Source organism: Neopelma chrysocephalum, unplaced genomic scaffold (assembly GCF_003984885.1).
Source record: "Neopelma chrysocephalum unplaced genomic scaffold, ASM398488v2 Primary Assembly neopelma1_22b, whole genome shotgun sequence".
Classification (NCBI taxonomy): domain Eukaryota; kingdom Metazoa; phylum Chordata; class Aves; order Passeriformes; family Pipridae; genus Neopelma; species Neopelma chrysocephalum.
Genome location: NW_020897690.1, coordinates 20,533,444 through 20,543,836, shown reverse-complemented (window position 1 = coordinate 20,543,836; position 10,393 = coordinate 20,533,444). Strand labels below are relative to the sequence as shown.

The window sequence follows — 10,393 nt, the reverse complement described above, 5'->3', positions numbered from 1 at the left end:
TAGAGCTCTCTCTGCATTTGAGAGACTTGTGATTATCCTCACCTGTAGCTCCTTTCCTCACATCCCATTTCTGTTCCTGTCATGATTTGGCTACTACATCGGACATCTGATAAGCCAGCAGATCTGTTTCAATATGTCCTTTCTGGATTATTGGGACAAAATCTCACCTAACTTCAAATATCTAAGGCAGAGAGATTTTTGCTGATCACTGCCAGCTCCCTGGTAGAGACCCACTCCTCTGGCTGTCTGTGTGCCACTGACAAGGCAGAGAGCCCAAGGTGACCTAGTTCAGATGGAGACATCCAAATTGGTGAGATAAATTCCACTGTCTGTGTTAGATCTTTATTAATCACCTGCTATTAATATGTTCAAGATCACAAAAACGTACATTTTGACAATTTATCACTTTCAGCTGTAATGCTTTTGTATTTCTATTCATAAATAATATGCTAATCATTAAAAAGCCCACTATAAAAATACATATTTTTTTTGTATGTCTGCTTGTACCAAAATGAGAACAAAATATAGACAAGTTTATTGATAGCTGTAAATGTTACTGTTGATGCAAAATAGACAGCAATATTCTACACTCAGGCATTATAACATTTCCCCATGCAGAGCAGAACCAAATCTAAAGTAATAAAATTATTTCATTCAGTGAAAAAGAGTTCCTTTTAATAAATAAAGTATTTGCTATGCAGGTTTTGATGAGATGAAATTATTACAGCTATCAAACCTTCTTAATTAAAAGCTACAAGTTACTGAACAAAACTGAATTCAGAAACACTTCCAGGAAACAAAACTGCTACAATACAGAACTTAAGTGTTTGTGTTTATAAATATATATACATATACATACAAATAAAAGGAGTGTAAGGGATAAAATTTCTTTCCTTTACACAAAGGAACTGAGTGCTCTCCATTGACTCCAAGCATTACATTTAAATACCTCATGCTTTAGCTCCTGCAGGCCCTGTTCACATTTTTATTACTGGTTGGCATTTTCTCCTGAAGGAATTGAAAAACAAACCTGCCTGTCCTCGTATCTCCAGGATAAGGAAAGGAGAGGCTTTGTTTCTTAATTAATCCTGCTTTCTTCAATACAACCGTATGCCTACAGCACTTTAAGCTTTTCACAAATATTTTGCGAGATCTAAGATTTCCTCAAGTTAAGGTCCCTTATTTTGAAATAATTAAAACACAATAAATTCTTTTAGAAAACAGAACTGAGCAAAATGTTCCATGAAGTAAGGTAAATTTCATTTAGTTGTCCCAGACAGGATTCTTCAAACATGGAGATCTAAATAAGTGATATCAATCTTAGCCAAGGAGTTTAATACATACTCGGAGGGTAAAACATTTATGCAACACTCCTGAATTCACAAAATGCATAGAAAATGAGTATTTTCTGAAAATGCAGTGTTTGTGAATGTATTCCATGCACGGTTTTCTCAGATGAATTGCAAAGGAAATCTCGGCAGGTAATGTTGGAATCATCCCTTAAAGGATTTACAAGTTGACAAAAACCACATGCAGCTACTGGGTCTAACTCTGTTGCCTGTGACCGATTAATACTGCCCTTTTTAGCGTTGAGAAAGCTATGTACTTTCCTCACTTATAAAGCAATCTTCCATTCATCTGGCACAGTATTCTTGTTGATTTCCCCTGTGTAAAAGTTCTTCACCTTCAGATATCACTGCTGGGTGCAGACAGCTTAATTTCTCATGTCTGAAGTAAGTACAGCCTGCAGCTGCTTGCTTTGCCCATCCCTGGAGAGAGGCACTCCAGCAACAAGGGAAGCCAAGTGAGATTTGAAGCAGCTACACAAAGGCCCCAGTTTACGTCCTCCCATGCCAGGCAGCCCCAAGTCAATACAAGTTAAATACCTCGGAGTATAAACTGTGGGACCTCAAGAGTTGCTTTCTTTGTGATTCATCCTCCCTAGCTAAAGATAGACAGGCAGTAGGAAAAGGCAGTCTCATTGCTTTAGGCACTTGAGTTTAACCCATCCATGGATGTCAGAGTAAACCCTTAAGCCAGCAATAGAAAACCCAGCATTACCTTTGCTTTCTTTGTCAGGCAGTCCAATTTTTTTTTGTCTGACAACCCTCAAATGCGACGTTTTTTTCCCCCAGACACTATAGCAATATATTTTATGGTTTTTATGGCTGACTGATGGTGAACTGATCTGCAATGGGAAAGCAAAATGTTTACACAATAAACCCATAAATCATTCCGTAATCATTAACAAGCATTCTCAAGATTTTACTGCTAATGATTTGAAACCTAATTCACTGGAACTGGTCACTCACTATATTTTTACAAAGGAAAAAGAAGTCACTGGTCCTTCACGTTCTGAACAGGGGGATGTGATAGTAGCGGTCATCCTCAGTCAGGAGAGAAATCTCATTCCATTCCCTTCGGTATTCATCTGGGTAGTTTACTTGAAATTCCTCAGTACTAAACCTATGCAGTCTGTAAACTCTTATCTTTACTTCAAGTACATATCCAAGAAGAGACAGTTCAACCTAAAAATGAAAGACATATGTAACACATTTATTTCTAGACATAGAAAACTAAACTCATGATAATCCAAGTTAAGGCAAGTCATTTAGCTTCAAAACAGTAGACAAGGAATAAAAGGGGCCCTTTTTCAAGAGGAGTAAGAAAATTAAAAGTTTGAAGGTATTCTCAACAGTCCTTCCACTGCTTTTTTGCATGCAGAGGATATTCTGGTTAATGCTTGACACTTTGGAAACATCCCTCCTCCACCTGATAGGATACATAACCTGCTCCCAAAGCCAGCTCACACAGCGTAGCGGGGAGCAAGAAAGGACTGGCTATTATCAAAAGACTGATAGACCTTGAAAAATGGGAAGTCTGCCACCTTGTGATCACTTGCTACATAAGGAAAATATAATAGCAAAAGGAAAAAATTTCCTTGTACTTCACATACATGAAACTTGAGAACTGGCATCTTCATTGACACTTCTTGCAAAGGATTGCTTAGTCTGGAGAAATGCTTTGGGAGAAGTTCATTTCCTTGGGCAAAGCCAGGCAGAGCAGAACTTGTCCAGTTATAATCAAACTGCTCCTAAAGATGACTGTGTCGCGTAACAGTTGACTTGATAACTGAAATTGATTATAAAAAGTAATTGCAGCCATTGGAAAAGGAAACTACTTGCAGAGTGGCAGCATGGACCTTAGATGTCAGTACTTAACTCCTCACTAAATATAAAATAGGAAGCAAAAACCTTAACACTGTAGTGGTTTGAAACAGGTTTTCCCCCTGGAGCTAAGAAAGTGGTAACCCCCAGGGGGTGGTGACACTTGAGATTTGAACCAATCTGCGCTCCTGCAAAACATAAACATACCACAGGCAGACTGGAAAAGAAAGTAGTTGTAGTTGTTGAAGAACAAGTGGCCATGTTCTGAGGCCACGAGGAGCCGGGGCAGGAGCCCCTGGGGGCTCTGCCCCCCCCCCCAGCCCCTTGGCAGGGGGGCTACAGGGACTTGGAACAGTGTAAGACTGAGCTAAGTGCCTGTAGCTGAGAAGTTGGGAGTTTTTTTTCCTTCACCGTGGGCAGCGGCAGGAGAAGTGGCAAAACATCACTGTCCGGAGAAAAAGCGGCGGCACAGAGCCAAGAGATAAGAGAAGCAGCAAAACAAACATGCAGCAAAGCAGACAGAAAAACTTCTGCGAGCCAAGAGAGAGAGAGAGAGAAAGCAGCAGAGAGAACTAAGTTTTACGGAGAGAAAGTTGGGGTAAGAACTGCAAAACTCCCCCAAACTTTCTTTGAGATCCCTCCAAAAATGGAGGGGATGGACTCCTATTAATTGGAAGTCCTAAATGTAGTGGTCCTGAGAGCTCAGCCAGGACGAAATGTGTGAGAGAGGACCTTGGGCCCTCCCTTGCTGCAGCTTCAGAGAAGCTAGCAGCCATCTTGAGGCAGAGCACAGAAGCTCTGCAAAGGGGCTTGAATCCCCTGAAGATACCAGACCGTCACAAAGGCTTCTGCACTTCGTTGATATGACCGTGGTGGAGCGACCTTTGTCTGGGGTAACGCAGCCCACGGAAAGACACTTCGTTTGCGTCAGGGGGCCGAGAGAGGCTTGGAGGCCTCCCTCGTGTGTATTGGCAAAGATCCAACAACTGCTGCTGCTGCATGAAAGACACAGAGAGCCTGCTGCCCTAGTGAACTGCTGCTCAGAGACTGGAAGGGGTCTTTTTTCTTCTTCCCTCCTGGACTTTTATTTGCAGGGGAGAAGAGATTTGATCCATTGTAAATATTGTATGCCATGGTAGAGATAGAGTTAAGATTGTATGTAATGTATTATACTATTTATTTATTTGTACAGTGTATTGTAATATATCCCTTTCCCCCCATTTTGAGTCTTGTGTAGTGTCTGGAAAACCCATCTCACACTGGGTTGAGATGTGGGAGGGGGGCTAAGAATCAGGAATTGGATTTTGGGGCTGTCAAACCATGACAAACACCTAAAGGCGAACAGCAGAATTCACATTGTGTACTTTTAACAGACATTAGATCTCATGGGAACCAAAGAATGGGGAAAAAACAGAGGGATGCTACAGGGTTTGGCATAGTGGAACAGATAGGAAAAGTAAAACAACAGGTCAAAACTGCATAATCTAAAATTATTTCATATATCAAAGGTATTGTTGTTCTAAACTATGTCTTACTGACAGCCTGCAGCATTTATTTTTGTCCCAGCAAGAAAACTGTCCACTCTTACTACGTTTTCTTTCCTGGAAAATAAATGGCTATCCTTAGTCCACTTCCCTGCATCCCAAAGAAGAAAATGGGCCAGCTATCATGGATGATATATAATATAATCATCTAATCACATCAAAGATGGAATAAGTTTTGTGATTTATATTTCATTTGTATCCTTACCTGGTCTAGGCAAATAGAGTCACCTATGGAGTTCAGATGATTCATCATGAAACTCAGAGGGTCAGACGAAGTATCACGAGCAAAAAGAAGGCTAAAAAGGTTATGTACAGGTTCTTCCCTGTTCTTTATCTGCTCATAGGCTTCAACAACTTCATAGAGCATGATGAACTTTATGGCCTCATATAGTTTGTGTTCCTTGCTTTCATCAGAAAAGAGTGTATTACACATGTTTCCTCTTTTTTCATGATCTTTAGTAGCACTTATTTCAGCCCACTGGAAAGCACACAGAAGAATATTAACAAAATTATTAAGAAATCTATTTAACACAAAAGATTGCAAAACAGGAACAGATACCTTTTCTAAGCATAAAGCACCTATTAACCAACACAGCCCAGGCACAACAGCATTTGCAGGCAGCAACCCACAAGATGACCAAGGCCAATTGTATGAGGTTCAACAAAGCCAAGTGCTGGTTCCTGCACATGGGTCAACCCCAGACAGCGCTACAGGCTTGGGAAAGAGTGGCTGTGAAGTTGTTCAGTGGAAAAAGACCTGAGGGTGCTGGTCAACAGCTGACTAAGCATGAGCCAGCAGTGTGACCAGGTGGCCAAGAAGGCCAATGGCATCCTGGCGTCTATCAGGAATAACGTGGCCAGCAGGATCAGTGATCGTCCCCCTGTACTCGGCACTGGTGAGGCCACACCTTGAAAACCTGGAGAAAATGAGGCTCAAGGGGAGACCTTGTCACTCCCTACAACTACCTGAAAGGAGGCTGCAGCAAGGTGGGGGTTAGTCTCTTCTCCCAACTAATGTGATAGAACAAGAGGAAAAGGCCTCAAGTTGTGCCAGGCAAGGTTTAGATTGCATATTATGAAATCATTCTTCACCAAAAGGGTTGTCAGGCATTGAAAGAGGCTGTCCAGGGAAGTAATTGAGTCAGTGTCCCTGGAGATATTTAAAATATGTGTAAATATGGGACCTGGGGACATGGTTTAGCACTGGGTTAATGGTTGGACTTGATCATAGAATCATAGAATCAACCGGGCTGGAAAAGACCTCTGCGATCATCAAGTCCAACCCTTGATCCAACACCGCCATGGTTACTAGACCATGGCACTAAGTGCCACATCCAGTCTCATCTTAAAAACCTCCAGGGACGATGAATCCACCACCTACCTGGGCAGCCCATTCTAATGTCTGATTACTCTCTCTGTAAAAAAATTTTTTCTAATATTCAACCTAAACCTCCCCTGGCACAGCTTAAGACCATGCCCTCTTGTCCTACTGCTGGATGCCTGGGAGAAGAGACCAATGCCCACCTGGCTACAACGTTCTTTCAGGTAGTTGCAAAGAATGAATGATCTTAAAGGTCCTTTCCAACCTAAATGACTCTATGAATCTATGACAATGAAAATTCTATGACAATGGGAAAGAAAGCAGAGACTCCTCCTACTGAAAGTAGGCAAAAATCCATCTCACTGGCCAAACACCATCTTTATAAAAATAAAATGAAGTTGGGAGCTAGACCTCATTCCCAGTAACAGCATAATGCATCACAGAGCTGCTCTGAAACAATTTGTTAATTGTAAGGATTTATTCATTCTGTTGCCTTGAAACTTTTTTCTTTAAAAAAATCCACTTTAAATGCAAAGGAAATACAATAGTTGAAGAAGAAAATGCACCATCTGTTTGTTCCTTCCCATTTGGGGAGGTAATCCAGAAGCATCTCATACAGCATGTTTATTTTTAATCAAAATGATGAAATACTGCACTTGATGGCAAGGACTAGTCACATAGCAACAGCTGTGGGGAGGATGGCCTCCCTAACTTGCAGGGGACTCTTGAGTACTCAGCCTAGTGGATCCCCAAAAGCTGGATTCCCCTGCAGGAGAGGTGATGGCCTTCCCAGTAGCTCAGCAGTCTGAACCTGGGAGGGAGGCTGACTGCCCCAGAAATATGTAACCAGGAGCAGTTCCCTAACTCTGTCTCAAACCATTCCTCAGGGCTTTTATTCCTCCCAACCATTTCCTAAATACTCACATTTGTCTTTAATGCCTCCATACATTTGCGCAATTTCCCAAAGGCATTGGGACCTGTGTATCTTTCTGGCCCAAAACTGTATTGCTGAATCCAGTTACAACCTTGAGAATACAAAAGCTTTTCAGGAAGCTGGGGAAAAACAAAAGGCAAGCTAATCATAATCATAACAAGAAGTAGAATATAAAGTTATATAAACTTGTCTACATACAATTTACGATGTGGTTCTATCATCTGGTAAAAAAATCAGCCTCATAACTCAACTGCTATGAAGGAGGATCCATTTGACTGCCAAGTCCTTAAGAAACTTTTAAAACAGGGCCAGTCAAAAAAAGATGAAAATATGCTCTCAGCAAAATATATAACCCACACTCTGGAAAAGCTGGGTATTTCCAAATTCAGTGAGGTACTTAAGATTACAGACACCTTCCAGGCTGCACACACATCTCTACTGGCAGCAGCAATAGCTCCCACCTCCTTGCCACTATCTGGAGCACAGGGCAGGATTTCTGCTGCGCCAGCAACACAGCAGTTCCCAAGTAAGCCACTGGACTTTGCATGGATGTGGATGACGAGGATTCAAATATCCTGTTGTGTTAAGGGAGTGACATCTGTCAGGGTGGCAGTAAAATTTATCTATCCACTTTTTCTTATCTTTCCTTTTTCTTTTTTTTTAATATCATTTAGACTTATGTTCACATAGGTATGCTTATGGACAGTTTTTCAGTTAAGTAGTTAAATGGGTTTGAAAACCTTCTCTTTAAATTCTGATGATTCTCTACTTCGACAGCCAACATGTCAGTTTCCACACTGAACAAAGCTTTCTTCTGCTGTGCAAGGATAGCTAAATTGTGTTCATTTAGAACATGAATTTTACCTTCAATATATCTCTTTCCTTCATCCATGAAGGAAAAGGAATGCCTTGGCTGAATATCTGAAAAAGCACCGCTCTTACTGCACTATAGTTGTCTCTCCTGACTTGTCTCAGGTATTTGATATGACAGCTCCAAAACAATTCTTCATAAGCCTACGAAAAGAAAAAAAAATAGCAATAAAAAATTTTAAATCTTGGACAAAACCCATGTTGTTTGTAGTCCAGTTCCAAACTACTCATAAGAGAGAGCTAGGGAAATAAGAGAGAATATTTTTTAAGTTTTATATACACAAAAATGTTATACCATTGTGGTTTTTGCAAACACCCTAAACTGCCACTGCCCCTTAAGAGTGACTCTGCACTCTCTAAAAACCCAGGGACTTGTTCAAGTCTCTGCACTGTTGCTAGCGTAAACATTCACATGGTCAACCAAACTACAGCACATCAGCAAAGATTTCTGTGCCATAACAGCTTTAACCTCAGCCACTTCGCAACTTGCACTGACACACGAGATGCAGCACCAAAAAGGCAGAAACAGGTATCTGGAGAAAACTCCTTTTGGCAAAAACATCTCCTTACACTGACCTGAATCCATTGTGCAATGGTGACCTGAGGCTGAGCAGATCTGGCAGCTCTGTGCTGAAGCGGGCAGCCCTTGTTCCAGCTACACACTCCCTGCACTTCCTCTGCATTACCTCTGGCTCCTATCTGAGCCCTTGTTGAGACAATTTGGAGCAATAAACTTGCAGAGAATTAAGAAGAGTCCCACAGGCCGCTGCATCACTCTTACAGTTTGCTTCCTGAAGGGGGCAGCAGGATGCTCTCAATCTCTGTTCCTTCCTCACCCCATCCCACCACCACTTCTCAGCTGCATTGTCTCCCCTAATTCTTACTTTATCAGCTGTGATAGCAAGCCTACTGAAATCTTCCTGCTGGGGGAACTTCCTGCTGCTTCAGCAAGCTTGGGGGGCTCTGAGAAGGCTCCTGCTGGATGACCTGCTCTATCAGGTCACCATCGGGGTGGACCACATCCAAGAGAAGACATGAGACCCGGCACAAAAGAGGGAGAGGGACTGCTTAGCTAGAACTAGGTGAGAAAGGAGAGACAAGACAAACACAGGATTGGCCCTTTTGGGAACAGCAAGCATGTTATGCTAGTTAAGGATCTCACAAAACCTCATCCTAAAATGTGCTCCTTACAGTGACAACTTCTCCCTGATATAACCAGCCATCCATTGGCTGCTCCATATATAGGAGTTTCCTTTTCAAGTCTTATCATCTAGAAGGCTCATGGATTTTCTGAAAGGCCTTTTTGCCCAGTATGTGCTTGCAAATTTATTAGAAGTTTTGCTATCTTTTGTTACTTATTCTTCCAAATAGTTTTTGGCCTTCTGTGTTGTTCTGTGAACTTCTGGCATTGCTGTGTTCTTGCATTTAACGTGGCAAAGTTGGATCTTTTCTCTGTTCATCAAGTGAACACAACTCTAGCTTTCTGAAAACTATCTTCTTTTTTCTATAACTCCCTTATGCTGCTGTTTAGCCTTATCAGCTTCTTTTTACCCTCTCCTAAGTCCTTCTTGGTATGCATTTGCTCTGTGATTCGAATACCATGACCTACAGCTGCACACATGCCAAATACACTGGTGCACTTAAGCTGTCTTGCCTGCAGCACCTTCTGCAGGTGAAGATGCCAGCACAAAGCTGGAGCAGAGGGATGGTGTGCAGAGGCATGGGATGGTCACTGCCCAGCACACTGGCTCCGTGCCTGCTGGGCACCACCCAAGCTGGCACAGGTCACATGCAAGCTCCTGCCCTGCCTGCCCCCAGCTGCAGCTGATGGCGCCGGGGACAAGGGGCCTTAGCAGCTGCTGGGAAGGCTGCCAAGCACTGGCTGCTGTCACATGGACCTTCAGAGCTTTGAAGAGAACTGGATTTGATGCTTCATTCCTCCCTGGAATGAGAGTTTTTACTTTATATCAAAGGCTGGCCAAGTGACAGCACCTAAGACCAAATTTTTTGGGCTTTAGCACTGGGGATGATTTTCCTTAAGGGTGCTGTGTGTGTTGCTGGTGCTAGAGAGGGGAATTCAGAGAATATGCAAAACTAAAACTTCATCAACATTTTGGCCCATACTGTTGCAGCCTTTATTTAGACCCATGTTCATGCTGCCCTTTTTGCTTTTCATTTGATAAACCAGTGTAGCAGGCTCTGGCAGCTGCTGCAGCTCGTTGCACTGGGAGTGCTATCCCTTTCCCAGGTACTAGTTCTCCCTCGTCCTCATGCAGAGATTAAAATTTAATTCTTACCTCCCTCATGTGTTTGGCCTGCTTTGTTTCTCCTTTCCATTCTCTCGCACTATAACCAAGGAGATCAACTTCTGTCAGCACACTGAGATTCCCTAAATTGAGATTGATTCATAGATTAGTTACTTTCTGCTGTTCTACATCTAAAGGGGAGTTGCAGGGGGATTAATGAATGTGGTATGACAACAAAAAGATTACTTATGAGTCTTCTCTGAAGGTAGTTGCTCCACCTGAAATACAAATGATAAAACAGGTGTCAATGA

The 10,393-nt window shown here is 42.2% G+C and overlaps 1 protein-coding gene across 5 annotated transcripts in view; it reads right to left on the bottom strand.

Moving 5' to 3' along the window:
• Nucleotides 1-320: 320 nt before the first annotated feature.
• The window catches only part of OTULINL (OTU deubiquitinase with linear linkage specificity like), a 30,092-nt gene continuing 20,019 nt past the window's right edge, over nucleotides 321-10,393 (bottom strand). For all 5 annotated transcript variants that reach the window (XM_027681663.1, XM_027681635.1, XM_027681647.1 and 2 more), the window contains exons 3-8: nucleotides 10,329-10,360; nucleotides 10,134-10,225; nucleotides 7,831-7,980; nucleotides 6,957-7,085; nucleotides 4,917-5,189; nucleotides 321-2,528 (exon numbers count right to left, since the gene is read on the bottom strand). In XM_027681663.1, coding sequence (XP_027537464.1) covers nucleotides 2,349-2,528; nucleotides 4,917-5,189; nucleotides 6,957-7,085; nucleotides 7,831-7,980; nucleotides 10,134-10,225; nucleotides 10,329-10,360 — 856 coding nt within the window. In that variant the 3' untranslated portion in view covers nucleotides 321-2,348. The remainder of the gene's footprint in view (nucleotides 2,529-4,916; nucleotides 5,190-6,956; nucleotides 7,086-7,830; nucleotides 7,981-10,133; nucleotides 10,226-10,328; nucleotides 10,361-10,393) is intronic.